Here is a 24,195-nt window from a genome sequence, read left to right on the forward strand (position 1 = left end):
CCTTTACTGTTCTGGAAAGAATGCACCAGACATAAACATAGGAGACACACTTTTCAAGAGGCCTGCCCTGCCCTTATTTCTCAGACAGAAGTGAAATGAGCCATCCTTGCTTCTCAAGGCTCTTTCAGACTGAGTGTGACAACTTAGAGCAGGCCAGGATTAACATGGCAGGGTGGGGTGGAGATTGTCCTACATGATTTTGATCTAGGGGTACATAAGAACCAGGTTACAGGAAGTTAAAAGAAGGAAGAAACTTTGAAAGCATTACTTATTGGAACTATGACACCTAAAATCCATATGCTGGTTTTTGGGATGATTTTCCCCCTGTGTCAGGAGCGAGTTGAGAAACTGTAAGTCACTTCTAGTGTGAGAGAACTGGCCGTCTGCAAGGACGTTGCCCAGGGGATGCCCAGATGTTTTGTTGTTTTGCCATCCTTGTGGGAGGCTTCTCTCATGTCTCCACATGGGGAGCTGGAGGTGATGGAGGGAGCCCAGCCCACTCTCCCCAGGTTCAAACTGCTGACCTGTCAGCCAGCAGTCCTGCTGGCACAAGGGTTTAACCCGTTGCGCCACCAGGGACTCCTTTGGGGTGCTAGGAGTTGTAGTCTCCAAAATAAGTGTTTCAAAACTACAGGCAGCAGCCAGATTTCTAACTGAAGTGATGTACAGAGAGCACACAACTCCTCTGTTGTGTAATCTCCATAATAATAATAACAACAACAACAACAACAACAATAATAATAATAAAACTTTTTTATAACCCGCCACCATCTCCCAAGGGGGCAAGCCCAAAAATTACAGATAAAACAGCCACATTAAAATCAATCAAATAAAAACATAACACAATCACAGTAACATCATAAAAACAATATCATGGCTGAAAACAAAATCGGTGCTGTTAGTATGCTACTGAGTCCAATTTAAAGTGCTGGTCTTGGCCTATAAAGCCCTAAACAGTTCTGGTCCAATTTACCTGTCTGAATGCATCTCCTCTTATGAGCCTACTAGAACTTTAACATCATCTGGGAAGGCCCTGCTCTCGGTCTCACCTTCTTCGCAAGAGTGAGACAGGACCTTCTCAGCGGTGGCTCCTCAACAGTCAAACTCCCTCCCCAGCGACATCAGGCAGGCCCCATCCCTTCTAGCTTTTAGAAAAAAGCTGAAGACCTGGCTTTGCACACAAGTGTTCGAAGAATAAGTTACTATGGGTTTTGACACTGTCTGAATAAGGTTTATGCGCAAGGATTTTGGATGAATAGAACTATGCACTTTATATGTTAATTTGTATACTGTTTTTACGTGTTTTATATTAACTGTTACTTAGTTTTAACTGAGGGGGTGTTATGATAGTTTTATTGTTGATTTTACCAACATTGAATTCTTGTTGGAGTTGTAAGCCGCCTTAAGTCCCCCGAGGGGTGAGAAAGGCAGAGTAGAAATGAAGTAAATAAATACAAAGGCAGTTGTTTGATCCAGTTCATGAGGTTGATTGTAATGCTGCTTTTCCTCCTCCTTCTCCCCACTCTCCCCTTTTTCTCTTGTTGTTCACTGCAGGTTCAGGCTCTGCCCCTGCCCCATCTGCCTCAACTACAAACCCCTTTCAAGCAACGGCGGCTGCTCCACTTTCTCTCAACCAACTCCGTGTCAGCCCGGTTCTCCCTTTATCCCAGCCAGCACCCCCCGCCTTCCCTGCCACGGCTCCTATGGTCTCGGTCTCCCCCATGGCCCCCGGGATGCCCTTAGCCACCGTTTCCCCCATTGTGGGAGTTCAGCCCATGGGGGGCGTTCCACCTATGGGGCTCCCTGCCATGGGGCTGCCCCCTCAGAGCGTGGCGCCTGCGGGCATGGTCCCCAGTAGCACCTCTGCTTCCACCATGGGGAGTACTAACCCCTTCTTGCTATAATCAGTGGGAACCATCTAGCCCTCCGGTCACTACCCCCCACCAGCCCCCTTCATCCTGTATTCCCAATTTGCAATGGAGCCCCCTAAGATTCCACCCACAAACGTGGGGCAGCCAAGCCTGGGCTACGTGGGGATGGAAGGAAGGGGAGAGACTTGCGTCCTTTATCACAAGTTCCTCTACCCCCATGTTGGGGGCAAGAGGGACTTTCCCTTTTTTGGTTTTAAGGGGTGGGGTGAGGCATAAAAGATCTCCCTTGTTGCTCTTGGAAGCAGCTCGGAGAGTGTGTTTTGGCTGTTGTAGCACAGTCCCCGGCAGTAGCGATCCCTGCTCATTCTCATTGAGTTTGGGGAAGATAGGGAAGCCAGAAGGGAGGGGACTGAGAAGCAGCCGCCAAAATGGGGGACGGGAAAGGGGTGGGCCACAAAGGCAGGGGTTCAATCTCCAAAGCTTGAGTGTTTTTATGCCTTTCCCACACTTACCAGAGTAAATATTCATCCCATTTTGGATGCAGTGGCAAGTTTGGGAATATTTTTAGCCTCACCCTCATCTTGGCTCATAAATCTGTTTCCTACACATTTTAGGAGTACAGGCCCTTCTTTAGGCCCTTACAAATGACATTTTCTTGTGGGGTGGGGGAAAGATGGAGGGCACACACTTCCCTTTAAATGAAATAGAAACCCTTCAATCCCAGTTTCCAGATTCAAACTTCTCCATCCCATTCCCACCCCCCACAGCTGGGACCAGTCTTTATCAGCCGGGGAGGTGGGAGTGAAATCAGATGGGGTTGAAACCAGTGAAGCCCTTTGCTAATTTGGGGATGGATTGAGACACCAGGAATATATTTGTCTCTGCCATTCCTGGGGGCCAAGAGGAGTACCACTCATTTGAGGTCAGAGACCAAAGCTGGGAAGGCAGCACTACGCTTGGCCTCCTGTCCTCTCCTGTGAGAGGGAGAGAAAAGGCAACCACTTTTTGCAAACTGCATGGAGGCCCTTTCAGGCATCACACTTGGGAAAGGAGCCTTGAAACCATCAAAACATCCTGCTATGAAAAGGGAACCATTGGAGGATTCTATGAGTCTCAAAACCTTCTCAAACGTTTCTCCACTTGGCTTGAATGGAGCAAAACTTGTGTGGGGATTGGGGCTCTTGGCCTATGCTTTGGAGATCCAGGAAAAGCAAGAGCCATTACGGATTTTAGGAGATGTGGGTTGTGAAGGCTCTCCTTCCTTTCGTCTGTAAGCGATGGCAAGCTCTAAGAAGGACTCAAAAGGAGGAGTGTAGAAAAAAGTGACCCTTTGAAAGACGCCGTGTGTGTATACACAAACACGTTCTGTCTCTTGCTTTCTCCTTTCTCTCTTTCACCAACAACGCACTCAAAAGGGTTGGGAAGGAGAGGCCAAACACTCCAAGCCACAAGACAGCACTCACGACACTGGGTGCGAACCAACACAACCTGTACCATCACAGCTTTCCACATGTGACATTCCTTTTCTCTCCGCACTGCAGCCCGCTCGCCATGCTGCTCCAGAGAGGGTGCTTTTAGGGGGCATTGAACGGAGTCTTCGCCCAACCAGCACGGAGCAGAGACGCTTCAACTTTACTCTTCAGACTGGTTGAACAAAAGGAGGGCGTCAATGATGGACAGCGTCTCCCTCTCCTGCCGAAGCCACTTATGGGGAAGCGGGGGGTCAAAGGCTGTGTTTGTATGTATGTATGTGTGAGTGAGCGTGTGTGTATGTGTTGCTGCTGTGGTTGTCAGTTCCTGTTTAATTCTCATTACGGCCCAGGACACTCCGCTAAATCTTTTGTTCCGTTCCCTTCTGTTCCTGAAGAAGAAAAAGATGTTGCAGTTGTGTTTCCTAGTTCTCCGTGCTCTTCTCCCCCCTCAAAAACCAATCATGCCAGGGGGCAGTTTGACTCCCCACACTGAGTATCTTTGGAGAATCATTGTGTTGTGGGTTTGGGCAGGGCAGAGTGATCTTGGCTGTGCGTGGCCCTCCCTGTTGGCTCTGTCTCTCGCCCTCCCCTGCCGTCCTGATCCCCAACCCGCTCTGGTATGCATCAGGAACAAACACTCTCAATGAATTGAAATAAATGGAAATTCTTCTATGGCACCAAGAGTCTTGGCCCCCTCTCCTGGGGCTCCTTTTGAGGGAGGAAGGGAGGCAGGTCTCTGATGAGGGAGTCAATGTGGGCTGCTCCTTTGTATAGGCTTACATCTGGATCCTGCGGTCTTAGATTGCAATGCTCATCAAGCCTAACCAGTGGCAAGTTGTGGTAGGATATCTAGAGGGCCATCTTGCTGCTTGAAAGTGTGATGGAGTCACCTTTTCTGAAGGTTTTCTAACAGGATAGATGGCCATCAGTCTGGAATGATTTGATTATGTGTTCCAGAATGATGGAGTCGCACTGGTCTTGGGTCTCTTCCAACTCTAGGATTCTATGTTTCTACATTCTACTCCACAACATCTTCCATGTTTGATCACTACCCTAGAGCTATGAAGAGCGACTTAAAGAGCTGGGCACGTTTAGCCTTCAGAAGAGAAGGCTGAGAGGAGACATGATACCCATGTATAAATATGTGAGAGGAAATAATAGAGAGGAAGGAGCAAGCTTGTTTTCTGCTGCTCTGGAGACGAGGACACAGAACAATGACTTCAAACTACAGGAATGGAGATTCCACCTGAACATTAGGAAGAACTTCCTGACTGTGAGAGCTGTTCAGCATTGGAACTCTCTGCCTCGGAGTGTGGTGGAGGCTCCTTAAGCTTTTAAGCAGAGGCTGTATGGCCATCTGTTGGGGGCACTTTGCAATTTTCCTGCTTCTTGGCAGGGGGTTGGTCTCTTCCAACTCTACGAATCTATGATTCTATTCACACAATTTTAGATAATTTCCTGGCTGTATTCAATATCTGCTAGCCAAAATCATTCATACACCTTTGCAAAATGGTCCCCTCCAACTTTGGCAATTGGAGAGAACAACCCATCTGTTAATGTACAGGTGTGGGAAGAACATATTGCACGTTGCATTGTTGACGCTGCTCACTTCTGCTGATTTTTCTTTCATTTATCCACCAAATGCATAAGTAAATTAGAGACTTAAAAGTATAAAGCCTGTATCACCATGGACACCTTGTTGCGTGCCCTTGTTTCTGACATATGGTGACCCCAAGATGAACCTGTCATGGGGTTTTCTTGGCAAGATGTGTTCGGAGGGGTTTGCTATTCCTCTGAGGCTGAGGAGTGTGATTTGTGCCAGGTCACTTAATAGACTTCCATAGCTAAGCAAGGATTTGAACTCTGGTCTCCTTGAGCTGTAATTCAGCATTCAAACTAAGACATCGCAACTGAATCTTGATCAAAGATGCTAGTAGACTGCCTCGTCGTCTTGCAGCTGCTCCACATTTCATCCATAGACACAGCAGTCTTCCCTTATTCACCAATCTGCAAATGCTCTCATATACACACACACATCTCCATTTGTTCAAATATATAGTCAACCTTCCCTACCGCTACATGCAATGCCACCCCAAATCAGCTTTTCTGACCTCCCCCTTCTCTACCCACAACACGACTTTTCAGTCTGTAGCTTAGCCCCACAATTCTCTTTTTATCCCCACATTATTCCCCAACCTCGAGATCTATATCCTCTATTTACTACTACTCTACTGTCTCAGCTAACTATGCACTCTCATCCAAGCCTACTGCCTGGGAGGCAAGCCCTGTGTTAGGATTATATTAATTGTACTGTTTTATTTGCTTGCTGTTTTGTTTTTACTGATGTGTTGTTGGGCTTGGCCTTATGTAAGCCGCCCCGAGTCCGCTTGGGGAGATGGTGGTGGGGTATAAATAAAGTATTATTGGGTTGTTGTAGGTTTTTTTGGGCTCTATGGCCATGGTCTAGAGGCATTCTCTCCTGATGTTTCGCCTGCATCTATGGCAAGCATCCTCAGAGGTAGTGAGGTCTGTTGGAACTAGGAAAAAGGGTTTATATATCTGTGGAATGACCAGGGTGAGACAAAGGACTCTTGTCTGCTGGAGCTAAGTGTGAATGTTTCAACTGATAACTTTGATTAGTATTTGATTGCCTGGCAGTGCCTGAAGCAAACTTTTGTTGAGAGGTGATTAGATGTCCTTGTTTGTTTCCTCTCTGTTGTATTATTATTATTATTATTATTATTATTATTATTATTATTATTAGATGAGAGTGCACAGTTAGCTGAGTCAGACTTTCAAAGAGTTCCAATTTACCAAATAGTTCAAAATCAGAAGGGTATTTCCGATGCACGTTTACGCGTCAGAAACCCGCTTGGAAGTAAAAAAAACTTCCGAGTAAACTTCAGAGGCAAATCCTAACCCAGGGCTTGCCTCCCAGCCAATCAGGGCTGATGTTTGAGGGAGAGAGAAGCCCCTGAAGTTTCCTCACTGCCAGTGCTGTTTTCCCTATCTCGCATGCGTGTCTGGCATTAAGAAATCATGAATATTCGGAAGTTTCATAAATTCTTTTTAGGAAAATTTCAGAAGTGACTTTAGAAATGAAGTGCCAGCACCCCCTCTTTTTGAACACAGTTTAGAATCATTTGTTTGAATCGCACATGCCTATAACTAGTAAAGCTGAAATGTCGCTTTTTTTGCTATTGGAAAGACCTTGGAGGAAGTGGTGGAGGACTTGGGATGTCGAATGGTGGAGGGCTTGGGATATCGAATGGTGGAGGGCTTGGGATATTTGAGGCAGCTGGCTTTTTTGGTTTGGATTCTTCCTCATCGCTCTTGGAGCTCCCAGAAGGCTCCGAACCCTCATCCTCTTTCTCCTCATCCTCTTTGTCCTCATCTTCTTTGTCCTCATCCTCTTTGTCTTCATCTTCTTTGTCCTCTTCTTCTTCTTCTGCCTTTTTCTTACGACGGTAATACCTATAACCAAAGTGACAGAAATTGTGAATACAGCTTGTCCTTAAAGATGCAGCAAGAAGTCCGTCCTTTTTTAAAAGCTGCACTACCCAGGGTGTGAGTAAAAATTGATGGGGGAAATCATGACAAGTGCCTTCCATCTTCACAATGTCTCCTCTGTATTATTGGTGGCACAGTGGGTTAAACCCTTGTGCCGGCAGGACTGCTGACCAACAGATCAATGGTTTGAATCCAGGGAGAGCAGGTTGAGCTCCCTCTGTCAGCTCCAGCTCATGCGGGGGACATGAGAGAAGCCTCCCACAAGGATGGTAAAGCATCAAACATCTGAGCGCCCCCTGAGCAGCGTCCTTGCAGACAGCCAATTCTCTCACACCAGAAGCGACTTGCAGTTTCTCAAGTCGCTCCTGACACGGGGGAAAAATCTGTATTATCCATCTTGTAACAACGTCTTAAGGAGCCCCCGGTGGCACAGCGGGTTAAACCGCTGAGCTGCTGAACTTGCTGACCAAAAGTTCAGCAGTTCGAATCTGGGGACGGGTGAGCTTTTGCTGTTAGCCCCAGCTTCTGCCAACCTATCAGTTCAAAAGCATGCAAATATGAGTAGATCAAAAGGTACCACTCTGGCAGGAAGGCAACGATACTCCATACAGTCATGACTTTGGAAGCGTCTACGGACAACATCAGCTCTTTGGCTTAGAAATGGAGAGTCGGGCATGACTAGACTTAATTTCAGGGATACCTTTATCTAATACCGTCTTAAAGTGTCTATGGACTCACCAAAACCCGCCGCCTATGCCCAGCAAGAGGAAAAATGTCACCAGCACTCCTGCCAGAACATTAGCCCCTATACAAGAAAAAAGAAACAGGATCACAGGAAGATAATGGTGATAGAGGCCTGGTGAGAATGTTTTATGGGCACTATGACATAATTGCCTATTTTTAGCACACCCTCTGTCTCAAATTGGTCCGGGCAGTTCCTATTCATCTTCTCTTTCAGCTGCTTTTAAAATGTTCCCGTTTCCCTCCCTCCTTCCCCTTTTCTCTTTTTCCCCACAGTTTACTTCAATTGCTGAAAAATTATTTCAGAGTGCCAAAGTAGAAGAGTGGAGGCAAAAGCAGAATCTTGTCCTTCCCAGGCAGCTCAAGCAAAAGCATAAACCTGCCACCTCCTGTTCTTCCACATCAATATCATTAGTTTACTAAAACTAATTCTCGGGACAAGAGAATAAATTATCCACAAGAAGAAAGGTATATTTCTAGCATTTAGGGCAGTGTTTCTCAATCTTCCTAATGCTGCAACCCCTTAATACATTTCCTCATGTTGTGGTGACCCCCAACCATAAAATTATTTTCATTGCTACTTTATAATGGTAATTTTGCTACTGTTATGAATCGTAATGTAAATATCTGATATGCAGGATGTGTTTTCATTCACTGGACCAAATTTGGTCCAAATTCCCAATATGCCCAGATTTGAATACTGGTCAGGTTGGGGGGATTGATTTTGTCATTTGGGAGCTGTAGTTGCTGGGATTTATAGTTCACCCAAAGAGCATTCTGAACTCCACCAATGATGGAACTGAACCAAACTTGGCACACAGAACTCCCATGACTAACAGAAAATACTGGAAGGGTTTGGTGGTCATTGACCTTGAGTTTTGAAGTTGTAGTTCACCTACATCCACAGAGTACAGTGGACTCAAACAGTGATGGATCTGGACCAAACTTGGCACGAATACTCTTATGGCCAAATGTGAACACTGGTAGAGTTTGTGGAAAATAGAGCTTGACATGAAATTTGGTACTTGTAGTTATTGAGATTTATAATTCACCTACAATCAAAGAGCATTCTGAACACCACCAATGATAGAATTGGGCCAAACTTTCCACACAGAATCCCCATGCCTTGAAGGGACTAGATGACTGAGCCTCCCTCCAGCTTGGCACACTCTCCCTTGCCCGCACATTCACACCACTTCCATTCGTTGAGCACACCTGCTCTCCCCTCCCTGCTTGAAGTGTCAGAAAAAGCCCTCCCCTTTGCTGAGAGGCCAGTCAATCACAGTGAAAGGGGGGCTTTTGGTGGGAGGATTCACAGTCTGTTTCCAAAAAGGAAGAGAAGGGAAGGCAGAGAGATCTTCAGCCCTCTCTGTCAATTGGGTTCCTAAAACCATCAGAAATATATGTTTTCTGATGGTCTTTGGCAACTCCTCTGAAACCCCCTTGTGACCCTGCCCCAGGGGTCCCGACCCCCAGGGTGAGTAACACTGATTTAGGATCTTGGGTTCTGTTTTTCATTTCGGTGGCAGTTAGTAGCTATGATGTAAATGGAAAAATGAATCTGCTTCAGGATTTAGTTTGTATTTTAAGAAGGCTTTGCTGATGTGGAAATGTATTCCTCAAATCAGTTCAATGCTTTGAAGAGTACATACAGATGAAAGCATGTTATGTTTGAAGGAGGAATAGACAGGTGAGAAAGAAGAAGAAAAGACACTTACCTGCACATACTACGGGGTCATTGCAAAAAACGTTGCTAACCTGGCAGTCAACGCAGTAAGCCACTTCATAGGGTCGATAGCGAGAGTTGGCTATGGAAATGTCAGAGAAAGGTTTGAAATGGTTTAAACATTAAATAAAATTGTTGTTGGTTTAGATGAATGACCAAGCATGGTTTGTGGCCTCTGAACCAAAACTAATCAATGGCTCCTTTCTTTTTGCCATCAGCCACCTTAATCTTCCCTTTGAAGTGGCAACTGCAGCACTCCATCTCTCAAATCCTTAGTCTCTTCATCGTTACATCTCATTTGTTTGCTAGTTGTGTTATGTATGAGAAACGAGGCTGAGAGAGACTGAGGATCTGGGAGACAGACAAACTGCCTCTCAAACTGCAGCTATTGTACTCCAGAGCAGGAACACCACTAACCTTGAACACCACACCAGCGTGGTAAAATCAGCAAGCAGTTAATTGAAGAATAAATGTAGGCAAAGCAGTAAAAATGGTTTTAAAAGTACAGTTCCAAGACAGAATAGTCCATGAACTTCAAGGCATAAGACAACTCACAAGATTCAAAGATACAAAATCCACAGAACAAGGCAGCATGAAAATCCAGTACTCAGATCAGGAGCCCAACAAAACTTGATACATGAAACTAGAAATACTTGGAAACAAGACCATCATAACATTCCAACGTTGACGAGATCGAGGAAATTCCCGTGTATCAATACAAAGCTTTTCCTGTCCCCAGAACCGAAAGGAAAGCATTTCTCTTGCTCTTACAACCAGATAAGGGTTTCTTATCCCTCTTTTCTTGCAAACAAATTGACCTTTGCTGTGCCTGAGAACTATGCCCTTTTTATAAAAGCCTTGCATTCTGTCTTCACTCTCATTAATTTCTGCAACTGGCAATTCATCTTCAGAAGACAGTTTCTCAGAGAAAGACTGTTGAGGGCCCCTCCCAGGAATGTGACCTTGTGAATCTTCATGAGATACCTTGGGCCACTCGTCTGAGCTTAACTCAGGCCCAGGCAAACCCTCATCCCCATTCCCATCATGAACATCAGACACAATCACAGGCTGAACTACAAGAGCAGTCACCATCTCAAAGGTGGAAGTGAGCAAAAAAATCAGGTTTGTTGGAAGTTGTCCTCACACCATTTTTGATTCAGGCCCTAACTGGGCATCCTTAGAAACAGTAGTTGAAAAAGTAATATTACCAAGTTATGCCTATATTTTGTCAGTTTTGTGAATCCAAAACACAGGGAAGGAACAGGGTCTAGTTTGGAGAAGCTTAGACAAATGGGTACCTCCTACTTAATATTTAGAATTCACAAAACTCTTGACTAGGCATGGGCAAACTAAGGCCCGGGGGCCAAATGTGGCCCCCTAGGCACTTACCTCAGGCCTTCCAATTTTTCCTGTCCTTTCGGCATAAATATGTGGCAGCCTGCCACATCCTTGTGGAGAAAGGAGAATTCGTTTTATTTATCGTGTCAGGAACAAACCAAACAATTGTATTGCATTTTTAACAAACAAACAAACAAAACACAAAGTTTGCAAGCTTGGTAGTTGATTAAATGTCCTTTCACCAGTAGCTGACCACTTGGAGTGCCTCTGGTGTATTAAGGGGTAGAAAGGAGAAGGGAGGAAGGCACACAGCAGCTAAGAGCCTTCTGGAGCGTTCTCAGCTACCACGTTTCTCTCCTTCCTCCACCAAAATGTTGAAAGGACAGCCTGAAGATCGGGGGAATGAGGATTGAGTCAGTCGCCACATGTCTTGTTTTCTTCCCGGCCCCATCCTTATGCCAGGAGGACAACCTGTGGGTGACCCAGGCCTTGCCCCACCCCCTCCCGGGCCCACAATGCAGCCTCAAGGCAAAAAAAAAAATGTCCATGCCTGCTCTTGACACTCACATATGCATCTATGCAAGCAAATTAAAAATGTACCCCAACACACGCCAACACATGTATGCACACCAGGCAACAGATGGCCAGACAGAGGCACATCTGGTTTAGACAGACGTACTCACCGCAGGAAAGGCTGCAGACTGTGAGGGTTAAAAGGGGAGGAGGGAGAGGGGGGGAAACAAATTACGAGAATCAGCAAATGGAATTTTCCCCAACCCAATACTTGCAAAGCCTACCCAGGCTTCCATTGCCCAACCCTACCCCATACAACAAACTACTTTTTCCGTTGTTATGCTTTCATTTCATTCTCATGGCTGGTCTATCTTGAGTGTATAGACCCAAGACCTAAAGCCACCACTTTGTATTCAGAGCTCAGGATAATGGCAATGAGAGGTGGGAGTTAGAACACCCTGTATCTAGTCTTCAATGGACTGTCAAATTTACTAGATGAGGTTGGATGATGCATTCTCTCTCAACCTAGCCAGGATTGTTGTGAAGATAAAGTGAGCAAGGTAGAGAACCACCATGTCCTCATTGGAAGAAAGGTGGAATATAGATGAAACAAACCACCAAACCCTCCCCTCATGAATAATTCCACCTTTAGTCTTCAATCTGGAAGAACTGGCTGTATTTTCACAGCCACCTGAAGTGGAGTAAAAATTTATAAATAGGCCTTGAAAAGGGCATTAGTGAAAGATTAACCATCCTTTCCCACACACAAGTGTTGTTTCTGAGGGCGCATCTACATGTATAATAAATGCAGTTTGATATTACTAAAATGATCAATCGTCTGGAGAACAATCCCTATGAGGAGAGGCTTAAAGAGCTGGGCAAGTTTAGCCTGCAGAACAGAAGGCTGAGAGGACACATGATGGACATGGATAAATATGTGAGGGGAAGTATTAGTGAAGAGGGAGCAGGCTTGCTTTCTGCTACCCTGAAAACCAGGACGCGGAACAATGACTTCAAGCTACAGAAAAGAAGATTCCACCTGAACATTAGGAAGCACTTCCTGACTGTGAGGGCTGTTCAGCAGTGGAACTCTCTGCCCAGAGTGTGATGGAGGCTCCTTCTTTGGAGGCTTTTAAACAGAAGCTGGATGGCCTTCTGTCAGGGGTGCTTTGAATGCGATTTTCCTACTTCTTGGCAGGGGGTTGGACTAGATGGCCCACGAGGTCTCTTCCAACTCTATGATTCTATGATTCTACTTGAACTGTTATGGCTTGATGCTATGGAGTCATGGGTTGTAGTTTTACAAGTCTTTAGCCTTCTCTGCCAAATAGTATTGATGCCTACAACACCCGTGATTTTAGTGTGTCCAGTTTTTCCTCACTCTTCATGACAAACGACAACAAATAAAATGACTTAAAAGAGAGTATTAAGTATTAACCTCTGAACCCAGTGTTAGCTGCGGAATATAACCATCCAAATATAGATGGTCCCAAATTCAATTGCTGGCATTTTTAGACAGGACTAGCAAAGACTCTTCAAAGAAATCTTGAGAAAGCTCAACGAATTTTGCTGTCTGAGATAAAACAACAATGTCAAAGTGCAAGCACCCAAAGCTAATCAAAGTATTTCGGGACATGAAACAAACTTCCAAAAGGCTTTCTCCTTGTTTCCTTATTAAATCAATAACTTAAGGTACTGCCTTTCCATGACACCCAATATTTGGTGTCTGAATTTGCTTGGTAATGTCCCTTAGCCAATGCAGACAGCGGTGATGTAGATCAGTGTTTCCCAACCTTCCTAATGCTGCTGCGATTCCTCAATATAGTTCCTCATGTAGTGGTGACCCCCACCCATAAAATTATTTCTGTTGCTGCATCATAACTGTAATTTTGCTACTGTTATGAAGCATAATGTAATTATCTGATATGCATGATGTATTTTAATTCACTGGACCAAATTTGGCACAAATACCTGATACATCCAAATTTGAATATTGGTGGGATTAGGGGGGGGGGGATTGATTTTGTAATTTGGGAGTTGTAGTTGCTGGGATTTATAGTTCACCTACAATCAAAGAGCGTTCTGAACTCTACCAACAATGGAATCAAACCAAACTTTGTACACAGAACTCCCATGACCAACAGAAAATAATGGAAGGGTTTGGTGGGCATTGACCTTCAGTTTTGGGGTTGTAGTTCACCTACATCCAGAGAGCACTGTGGACTCAAACAACGATGGATCTGGACCAAACTTGACATGGATACTCAATATGTCCAAATGTAAAGACTGGTGGAGTTTGGGGAAAATAGACCTTGACATTTGGGATTTATAATTCACTTACAATCAAAAGGCATTCTGAACCATACCAACAATAGAATTGGGCCAAACTTCCCACACAGAACCCCCATGACCAAAAGAAAATACTGTGCTTTTTAATGGTCTTTGGTGACCCCTTTGACACTTCCTCATGAATCCCCCCCCCCCCCAGGGGTCCCGACCCCAGGTTGAGAAATTCTGATGTAGATACTCAGCAAAAAATATCTTCCTATGTATCTGGATCATTCATCAACACAAACTGGGAAATTTAGGATGGAATGGCACTTACGTTCCTTCATGAAGGCATTGGATGCCTCCTCCAATTTCTTTTCAAAGTTCTTTTTTTCCTCCTCTGCTGCGCCAATCACATGCTCTGTGGGATTTTTAAAAAATGCACCAAAAAACAGCAAATTACTTTATTGGACTTAAACTTCAAAGATCCTTCAGATAGTGAGATTATGAGAGCTCTGGTCCCCCAGAGTAATTTCCAAGCTCTGAGTGATGGAGAAAGAATAATGTCTCTACGGACGTTTATAGTTATGGCAAAAGTGGCACGATTGGGAATATGAACCAGGTATGGAGGCCTGTGTCTAGGTTACACACCTCTAATTGTAATAGTGATTTTCACCCATTGTTATTATAGAATAAGAGTTATTGTGGGCCTCAAGTTCTTTTTTAAATTGTGTCAGGAGCAACTTGAGAAACTGCAAGTTGCTTCTGGTGTGAGAGAATCAGCCATCTGAAGAGACGTTGCCCAGGGGACACCCAAATGTGTTACCATCCTGTGGGAGGCTTCTCTCATTTCCCGCATGGGAAGCTGTGGCTGACAGACAGGAGTTCACCTTGTCTTGCGGATGCGAACTGCCAACCTTCAGGTCAGCAGTTCAGCCGGCACAAGGGTCGAACTCATTGCACCACCGCGACTCCTTCAAGTCATTTCCAACTTATGACAGTCCTAAGGAAAACCTATCACACAAGATTTATTCAGAAGGGGTTTGTTTTTGCTTTCTTCTGAGATTGAGAAAATGTGACTTGCTCAAATTAATCCAGATTATCATTTGACAAGTGTATCAGAAATTATTATGGTGCAAAAAGGTATTTTGATAGCAAGTGCAGCTCCCATCTAAGAATGTTTTCTCTGTCTGAAATAGCACCATTTCCTACCTTTTCCTCTTGTTTGAATGATATTTTCAATCCGGCGAAAAAGTTGCCCAGCTTCACGCTCCATGTGATCCCGTTCTGCAGAAATAAGGGCAGATAACAAAAAAGTTGAGGCACAGAGTTCCTGACCAAATCCTCTTTTTGGGACATGATCTCCCACTTTGAAGAAAACACCAGGAATAATTTGACATGTTATGTCTGTTTTAGACTTCCTGGAGATGATATCAATTGTAGTCCAATGCGACCAGCAGATACCAGATCAGGGAAGGACGGTATTTCAGAATTTGGAAAGTTATTGTTGAAGGTATTTATTTACAGGTTTGGTTTCTCCCAAAATAATTATAATTGTATTGTAGTTACATTTTATAGTAAGGGGGGAAAGATGCATGACCTTAGCTTCCTATCTACCTCTGAAGTCAAGGCCCAGCATTTGAAGGGGTGTCACGTGGCCTTTCTTTTCCACTATTTCTGTATTGGGTTGGACAAAATGCAGCCTGTAACTCAATGCAATCCCAGTACCCACAGCCATTTTTTGGCCCCCAAATGCCTTCAAGAGGGGCATTTTTGCCATATTTCTGGTGTCTTTGGGGGTTTTTTTTTTCATGTCAAGAGCAGCTTGAGAAACTGCAAGTCTGGGTTGTTGTAGGTTTTTTGAGCTGTATGGCCATGTTCCCGAAGCATTCTCTCCTGACGTTTCGCCTGCATCTATGGCAGGCATCCTCAGAGGTTGTGAGGTCTGTTGGAAACTAGGAAAATTGTGTTTATATATCATTTTTGTAGTTTCCAACAGACCTCACAACCTCTGAGGATGCCTGCCATAGATGCAGGCAAAATGTCAGGAGAGAATGCTTCTACAACATAGCCGTACAGCCCGAAAAACCTACAACAATCCAGTGATTCTGACCATGAAAGTCTTCGACAATACATTAAACTGCAAGTCATTTCTGGTGTGAGAGAATTGGCCATCTGCAGAGACATTGCCCAGGAGACGCCAGGATGTTTTACTGTCCTGAGAGAGGCTTCTCTCATGTCCCTACATGGGAAGGTGGAGCTGACAGACGGGAGCTCAACCCACTTCCCAGATTCAAACCACCAATCTTTCGGTCAGCAGTCCCTTGTGCCGTCGCACCTGGGGGCTATAACTCTTAGTGAAAGAGGCATGGATGTGACATCTCTCCCCAGGGGATTGCTTCTTGCCCTCCTTTAGGAAACTAGAACTCCCAAGGACCAAAACACTGTAGATAACTCAAAATAAGTTTAATTGTTCACAAAGAGTTATCCCTTTAAGGCAATAAGCTGGAAGTTTCAAAGGGATAAAGGAAAATATACATTACAGTCTCTGGTTGTCTTGGGTCCAAGGAGTTTTGCAGCTGAGAAGCTTTTCTAGGTTCCTCTTTCTCAATGGCTGTGAATATCGGAATAATCACAACCTCAATTCCAATGGCCTACATTTTGAAGGCACAAAGCCTTCCTCTGGTGCCAAAGAACGGGTTTGAAGAAGGTTGATCTGAACATGAAGCATAAGTCTCAAGGGTAAGAACCTCAGAATTGGTGCTGAGAGGTAACTTAATCAAGGGCATCAGAGCCAAGTCTCTCTCTCACGTCCATCTGATAGAAAGTTTGATGGTGGAATGGAAAAGGAAACACTGTCCTGCTCTCTAGGAAGAGGTGGGGTCAAACAATTGAGCAGGAGGAGCAATTCAACTGGTGCAAACAACAATTGACAGCTATAATCACAATCAATCCAACTGCACATTTACAGGGTAAAAAGGCAAAACCAGGCATGATACAACAGTTCAAATCCTGCAACTTACAGTTCTACATATAGGTGGCGCCACTCGTGCCATCACAGTCCTGCTGGCACAAGAGTTTAACCCATTGTGCCACCAGGAGCTGCTGTCTTGTTTTTTGTTTTGTTTTTTTTATCATGTCAGGAGCGACTTGAGAAACTGCAAGTCACTTCTGGTGTGAGAGAATTGGCCGTCTGCAAGAATGTTGCCCAGAGGATGCCCGGATGTTTTGATGTTTTAAAGTGCCATAGAGGGCACCAGGGGGCAAACATTGAAGAAATGGCATTAAGGGGATTGTAGTATTTTGTACTGGATTGTGGCAGGGAGTGCGCCTAGCACTCCAAGCTCTCATGAGGGTCCATTGTGGCCCAGTAGACGCAACCATTGTCTCGTCCTCATTTATACCCAAATATCCTCTGCCATTGGAAGCAGTGTCGCCCAGGAAGATGTTGAACAGGCTCCGAGCGGCATCTGAATCCTGACCGAGCAGCAGATTGGCATCGTAGCCAAAGCTCACTACAGCATCCGGCCAGCAACGGAGGCATGTGCTAGCCAGCTGCATGGGCAGAGTCCAGGCCAGCAACCCTATCAGAGGTCCTTTAGCCATGAAAACCAGAACTAAAAGGCTAGAGCCAGACACTGTTTGAGGAAGAATAGAAGCATGGAAGATCAATAAGAACCTGACATCGCTTCAATGTTCTAGCTTCTACACAGCTGACCTCACTTTGTGTTCTAGATCTAGCATCATAGAGACTCATACCAACATTTGCCTATACACTCGCTCTCCTTGGCAACCTTTCCTTTCCGAACTCCTTGCTTTAAGCAAGGTTATTTCACTTTTGTGGTATTAGGTCCTGATTTTGGAGCTGCTGCCATGGTGCCTTGGTTCCTGTCAGTCTTCCTCCCGTTCCTGCTCTCCTTCAAAGCAGCCTCTGGTTGCCTGCAATGTGACCGCCGCTTCTTGGAGTCGGCAGCCACCATCATGAAGGAAACATTGCCCAATGACGTACCCGACCGTGAATCGCTTATTGAGCGGCATGTTGAGGCCTTCTCAAATATTCACGGCACTTACCTCCGACAGAAATATGAAAGAGTGCTGGGTGCGACCTGAACAGAGATGCATCACTGGGGCTGGGAAAGCAAACTGTAACATAATCAGAGTCTGGGAAAGTTACCTCTGGGGACTGTATCTCCCAGAATGCCATAAACAAAGTGGCTGGTGTCCATGCTCACTTGAGGATCCTGGGAGCTGCAGTACCACAATAATTTTCCAAGCTCTGGCCTTTAGTGTCAGACAGATAGAGTTAAATCTGTGGATGTCTCCTTTCAGATGTACGTGGAGTGAAAGCTATTAAAGCAGAAATTATCAGCCGTTTGCGAGAGATAAAGGCCGGCACATGGAGAGGTATGGTGGGAAGCTGGTGCGTGTGGGATTTTCCCATTGGGAAACTCTTAGCCTCATACACTAAGCTTTCTTGTGGATACCATAAAGCAGTCTTCCTTAACATTCCCAAGGCCACAATCCCTTAATACAGTTTCTCATGTTGTGGTCACCCCCAACCATAAAATTACTTTAGTTGCCACTTCATAACTGTCATTTTGCTACTGTTATGAATCATAATGTAAATATCTGATATGCAAGATGTGTTTTCATTCACTGGATCAAATTTGGCACAAATACCTGATACACCCAAATTTGAATACTGGTGGGGTTGGAGGTGGATGGGTTTTGTAATTTGGTAGTTGTAGTTGCTGGGATTTATAGTTAACCTACAATCAAAGATCATTTCGAACTCCACCAGTGATGGAATTGAACCAAACTTAGCACATAGAACTCCCATGACCAACAGAAAAGACTGGAAGGGTTTGGTGGGCATTGACCTTCAGTTGTTGAGTTGTAGTTCACCTACATCCAGAGAGCACTGTGGACTCAAACAATGATGGATCTGGACCAAACTTGTCATGAATACTCAATATGCCCAAATGTGAGCACTGGTGGAGTTTGGGGGAAATAGACCTTGACATTTGGGAGTTGTAGTTGCTGGGATTTATAGGTCACCTACAATCAAAGAGTGTTCTGAACCCCACCAATTATAGAATTGGACCAAACTTCTCACTCAGAAGGTTGGCATGAGCCTCCCTCCAGTCTCTCATGCTCTCCCTCACCCATGCATTTGCACCATGCTGCCATGTGCCAAGCATGCCTGCTCTCCTCTCCTCACTTGGAGTCTCAGAAACAGCCCTCCCCTTGGTAGGAGGATTTGTCATCTGTTTTCAAAAAAGAAGACAAGGACAAGCGGAGAGATCTTCACCCTTCTCTGCCAAAGGATTCCTGAGACCATCAGAAATATATGTTTTCTGATGGTCTATGGTGACCCTTCTGAAACCCCCTCGTGACCCCCCCAGGGGTCCTGATCCCTAGGTTGAGAAACACTGCCACAAAGGTATTCTCCTAAATGTAGCATTCTCTAGCTGTCTTGAACTAAGGTAAAGGTAAAGGTTTTCCCCTGACATTAAGTCCAGTCGAGTCCGACTCTGGGGATTGGTGCTCATCTCCATTTCTAAGCCGAAGAGCCAGCATTGTCCGTAGACACCTCCAAGGTCATGTGGCCAGCACGACTGCGTGGAGCGCCATACAGACCCAATTATCCTCATCAACCCTGGCTGAAAATAGGAGGGTTCAGAGTTCAGCTTATTTCAACCTTGCTTTTCTTAGAAATTGCAACAACACTCATCGCCTGTGTCCTTTTGAACAAACCCCAATGTTGTTTGGATACACATGTCCCAGTTTTCATCTCTCAAATGTTGGCAAGTATGTTCTTCCACCCTCTGTTTTGCTTTAGCTCCTTTTCCCTTCTTTCCACTTAGGAGTTTTCTTGTGGCAACTCTCCTTGTATGAGATGAGAACCTCTCTGCGACCGCGCATGCAACGGAAGCTGGAGAAGTTCGCCGACCTTGGTACCAATCTTGCAGGGATGGGCAGACCAAGCAGGGCTCAACTTCTATAAGAGGCATGGGCAAACTTGGGTCCTCCAGGTGTTTTGGACTTCAACTCCCACCATTCCTAACAGCCTCAGGCCCCTTCCTTTTCCCCCTCAGCCGCTTAAGCGGCTGAGGGGGAAAAGGAAAGGGCCTGAGGCTGTTAGGAATGGTGGGAGTTGAAGTCCAAAACAACTTGGAGGACCCAAGCTTGTCCATGCCTGTTCTATAATCATTTGCTGTGTTTCCCAAACTCTGGTCTTCCAGGTGTGTTGGACATCCCTGATAATTTGCCAAGGTAGCTTAGGCTACAACCTGTGATGCACCATGGGTTTCTTTTCCCAAAATGAATGTGATAGCTGAGAAAGACATACAAATAGCAAATATAAAGAAAAAATAAGAAATACACAAGCAACGGCTAGAATCCACATAAATCTGAGTTCCATGGTGAAAAGAGCTGGACATTGTTGTCCAGTTGGTAATATCTGCATTCTATCCAAATTTGTGGACCCAAAGTTGCACATAAGTTCCATTGTGTATGTACACTGTGCATTTCGACATATAGATACACACTGTATATGTCAGTATGAATTGCACATGCAGATGAACATGTGTTTTGGTTACACATTTCCTTGTGCAACATCACAATTCACTCACAAGGTGGCATTCTGCAACCACCAGTCACTCTTAAGTGTAAAGTTGTTCGCATTTCATCTGGGAAATATCAGAGCAATGTTTCTCAACCTTCCTATTGCTGCAATACTTTAATACAATTCCTCAGGTTGTGGTGACCGCCAAACATAAAATTATTTTCATTGCTTCTTCATACTGTAATTTTGCTACTGTTGTGAATTGTAATGTTAGTATCTGATAGGCAGGATGTATTTTCATTCACTGGACCAAATTTGGCACAAATACCCGACACACCCATATCTGACTACTGGTGGGTTTGGAGGAGGGGGTTGATTTTGTCATTTGGGGGTTGCTAGGATTTATAGTTAACCTACAATCAAAGAGCATTCTGAACTCCACCAACAATGGAATTGGACCAAACTTGGCACACAGACCAACAGAAAAGACTGGAAGGGTTTGGTGGACATTGACTTGGGTTTTGGAGTTGTAGTTCACCTACATCCAGAGAACACTGTAGACTCAAACAATGATAGATCTGGACCAAACTTGGCACAAGTACTCAATATGCCCAAATTGAACACCAGTGGAGTGTGGGGGAAATAGACCTTGACATTTAGGAGTTGTAGTTGCTAGAATGTATAGTTCACCTACAATCAAAAAGCATTTTGAACCCCACCAATGATAGAATTGGGCCAAGTTTCACACACAGAACCCCCATGCCTTGAAGGGACTCACTGGTGTAAGCCTCCCTCCAGCCTTGCACGCTCTCCCTTGACTGTGCATGCGCACCATACTGCCATGCGCTGAACACACCTGCTCTCCCCTCTCTGCTTGGAGTCTCAGAAACAGCCCTCTCCTTGGCGGAGAGGCCAGCCAATCACAGTAGAGGAGGGTTTTTGGTGGGAGGGTTCATCATCTGTTTCCAAAAAGGAAGAGAAGGACAGATGGAGAGATCTTTAGCCATCTGCCAAAGGGGTTCCATCAGAAATATATGTTCTCTGATGGTCTTTGGCAACCCCTCTGTAACCCCCTGGTGACCTGCCCAGGGATCCTGACCCCCAGGTTGAGAAACGCTGCATTAGAGGGTGTAATTAGCTTTATGACCATGAATGGTTGATTAGCTAGCATAAACCCTTGAATTGCATAAGAACTAAGAAAGAACGTCTGCAAATTCAAGGTCCTAATCCAATCTTCTCTTTTCTCTTCCCACAATTCAGCTTGTTCAGAGGACTGTAGTAAGTACTGGACCCCCCTTTCCTCTCCCCATTCCAAAATCTTCTCTTCTCAGTCCCTGGAACAATCTGTGTCTGAAATGTACGACACCCCAAGAGCGTTGGGTTCTCAGCCGTGATGGTCTTCCTTTTGGTAGCTGTGACTGAAGGTCCCGTTTTGGACTGCTGGACCTGCCTACGCATTCTTGCCCAATGTTATGATGGAGAGCTCTGTGGAGGTATGCCGTAGTATCTGAGTATCTGAGAGCATAGTATCTGAGATATGGCACAACTTGGTACCTTGAGTTTGTGTGTGTGTATATATGTGCCTTCAAATCACCTTTTAATTGATAGCCTCAGGAATTTCGTAGGGTTTTCTTTGGCAAAGAATACTCAGATGTGGTTTGCCATTGCCTTCTTCTGAAGTAATATCACACAGAACATGGTATTTTGTGGTTGTCTTCCATTCTGGCTTGACCATGCTTAGCTTCCAAGATCTGAAACAATCTGTTAACTTCAGGTATTTATGTGGGCACATTGCTAGTTCAGTACTACTACAGTATTGTTTTTCTTGTCTCAGCTCCCAAAGCAACACAAATGGTGAATAATATGGTGTTCCTTTTGCCTCATAGTGGAAGACAAGCGTCTTGCAGAATACAATGAAATTGTCCTTTACGTGTTCCTCGTTTGTGAGTCCGTGGTATTGACCTCAACTCTACTTATGTAAGTAAATGCTCTGCCATGTCCCCTAGTTTCCCATGAAATTCGAAAACCCAAACTGAGATTTTGTTGATCCTCTTGTATCTCATAGTAATTCTTCCCCATAAACCTATTGATGGGAATTACCCTATGTACTGATGTAGAAGTCTTGAAATTTTAGTAAAAAATCAACCCCCAAAATCCAGGTTGAGTCCTCTATCTCAATTCTTATCAGAGAAGGGATCATTCCTTTCTCTGGATGGAGTGCTTTTTTAAATATCTGAGTGGGAAAATAGCTGCAGTGGCAGCCAAGGGCCCCTGAAATGACATTGGCACTTTCCTCTATCTATGGCAGTGGTTCCCAACTGTTTTTTTAAAATCAGGGACCACTTGACCAGGAACCACTTTAACCAGGGACCACTTGACCAGGGATCACTTTGTCCAGGGGCCACTTGATAAGGGACCACTTTGACCAGGGACCACTTTGACCAGGGACCACTTGATAAGGGACCACTTTGACCAGGGATCACTTTGTCCAGGGACCACTTGACCAGGGACCACTTTGACCAGGGATAACTTTGGCCTGGGACTACTTTGACCAGGGACCACTTTGACCAGAGGTCACTTGACCAGTGATCACTTTGACCTGGGACCACTTTGACCAGGGACTACTTTGACCATGGACCACTTGACCAAGAACCACTTTGGCCAGGAACCACTTTGACCAGGGACCCTTCTCCAGCATTAGTACCAAACAGGTTACGAATCAGTTTTTGGTCAACTTTAGGTTCAGTTTGGTTATTTGGGGTGCTGATTTGGAAAACTGCATTGGTTAGACTACATCAGCTCTAGTTTCTGATACAGAATATATGCCATCCTGTATTTATTTATTTATTTATTGTATTTGTATCCTGTCTTTCTCAGCCTTATAGCGACTCAAGGTAGCCTACAGAATTGGCCCTCTGCTTGCCCACAGAAAGCCGTATTTAATTATGTAGAGCTGATGTGGTCTATCCAATGCAATTTTCTGAATAGCACCCCATATAACCCCAGGAACAGGCCTAAAAACAAAGCTACCGAGGCGCCCTGCTTTCAGTTGCCATATGGAACGTCTCCGCTCAGGATGAGGGAGGAAGAGAAGCAGCTGTCAGGAGGCTTGCTGCTGCACCTTTCCTGGGTAGTCAGCCTCTTCCCTCCTGACATCCCCATTGCCTCAGCACTGTAAGAGGGTTTTGCCAGACTGGTCACTCTCATTACAATGGTGTAGTAATGGTGAGACCACAGACCATATGTTAGTTCTTGGGGACCATTGGTGGTCTACGGACCACAGGCTGGGAACCACTGTCTATGGGATGACCCTCGACTCATGTGGGGGTCAGACCAAGATCCATCATTTCCCCCCCAAACCTTCTCTTGAGTTATACATGAGGTTGAGTTGTACATGACTATATACAGTATGTGGTCCACCATATTTTATTGGACTGCATGTCCCAGGAATGATAGTTAACACAGCCAAAATGTGAAAGGAATGTAGGAAGTTTAACAACTTCTGGACAACTACTTACATCCTTGTAATCCTATTTGGATTTATCAGCTATGGCTGGAGAATGCTGAAATGGTAGAAAGACAACTAGGGCCTTAGGAGAAGGATGATCTTAAAACCTTTCTCAGTGAAGGACCAAGTTTAGATGAGGCCTGATGTGTGTTCTAGAAGGTGAAGGAACCTCTCCCCTTCCTAACTGTACCTCCAGATACATAGTGTGCATTAAACACACGAGGACGAGTCTGCAGAAAGCTTTGGCCCGTTAGCTGTTTTGGAAACCAGAAGATTTCCCCAACGCAGCACCACCTTTCCACATATCCTTCACCTTTAAACAGCCAGAACAAATAAAAGAACATTTCTATAAGGAATAATGTTTCTGTCTTCAACAGAGGAAAGCAAATCAGGAATCTCATTTCGGTCCCTGAACGGGAGCAATGCCTTTGAATTAGTCATGAAGACAAGATGGGTGCCAAACACCAGAGCAAGTGAGGAGAATGCCATTAAAGGCAGATCTCTGTAGACCAGTGGTTCTCAACCTGTGATTGAGCATGGTCTACTCCATGCGTTTACGACTGAACCTGTTGATCTCCAGGTGTCTTCTCCTACAACTCCCAGAAATCCCAGCCAGGTTACCAGCTGTTAGGATTTCTTAGAGTTGAAGGCCAAAACATCTGGGAACCCACAGGTTGAGA

General features: G+C 44.9%; 2 protein-coding genes across 8 annotated transcripts in view; both read left to right on the forward strand.

The window, feature by feature from the left end:
* The window catches only part of EPN1 (epsin 1), a 46,259-nt gene extending 42,239 nt beyond the window's left edge, over nucleotides 1-4,020 (forward strand). For all 7 annotated transcript variants that reach the window (XM_060780334.2, XM_060780338.2, XM_060780336.2 and 4 more), the window contains one exon: nucleotides 1,555-4,020. In XM_060780334.2, the coding sequence (XP_060636317.1) occupies nucleotides 1,555-1,904 (350 nt within the window). In that variant the 3' untranslated portion in view covers nucleotides 1,905-4,020. The remainder of the gene's footprint in view (nucleotides 1-1,554) is intronic.
* Nucleotides 4,021-17,312: 13,292 nt separating this feature from the next.
* On the forward strand, nucleotides 17,313-23,964 carry IZUMO3 (IZUMO family member 3). The gene is made up of 7 exons (XM_067469475.1): nucleotides 17,313-17,538; nucleotides 17,769-17,843; nucleotides 19,307-19,396; nucleotides 21,268-21,285; nucleotides 21,420-21,500; nucleotides 21,894-21,984; nucleotides 23,712-23,964. Exons 1-7 carry the CDS (start codon nucleotides 17,313-17,315, stop codon nucleotides 23,767-23,769), a joined length of 639 nt encoding a protein of 212 aa, XP_067325576.1. The 3' UTR covers nucleotides 23,770-23,964.
* Nucleotides 23,965-24,195: the final 231 nt, after the last annotated feature.

This window comes from Anolis sagrei, chromosome 6 (genome assembly GCF_037176765.1).
Source record: "Anolis sagrei isolate rAnoSag1 chromosome 6, rAnoSag1.mat, whole genome shotgun sequence".
Classification (NCBI taxonomy): domain Eukaryota; kingdom Metazoa; phylum Chordata; class Lepidosauria; order Squamata; family Dactyloidae; genus Anolis; species Anolis sagrei.

Coding starts and splice junctions, on each gene's coding strand:
- IZUMO3 (XM_067469475.1), top strand. CDS start 17,313: ATGGTGCCTTGGTTCCTGTCAGTCTTCCTCCCGTTCCTGCTCTCCTTC. Junction 17,844..19,306: donor AAAGGCCGGCACATGGAGAG/GTATGGTGGGAA, acceptor CTTTCCACTTAG/GAGTTTTCTTGTGGCAACTC. Junction 21,501..21,893: donor TGATGGAGAGCTCTGTGGAG/GTATGCCGTAGT, acceptor TTTGCCTCATAG/TGGAAGACAAGCGTCTTGCA.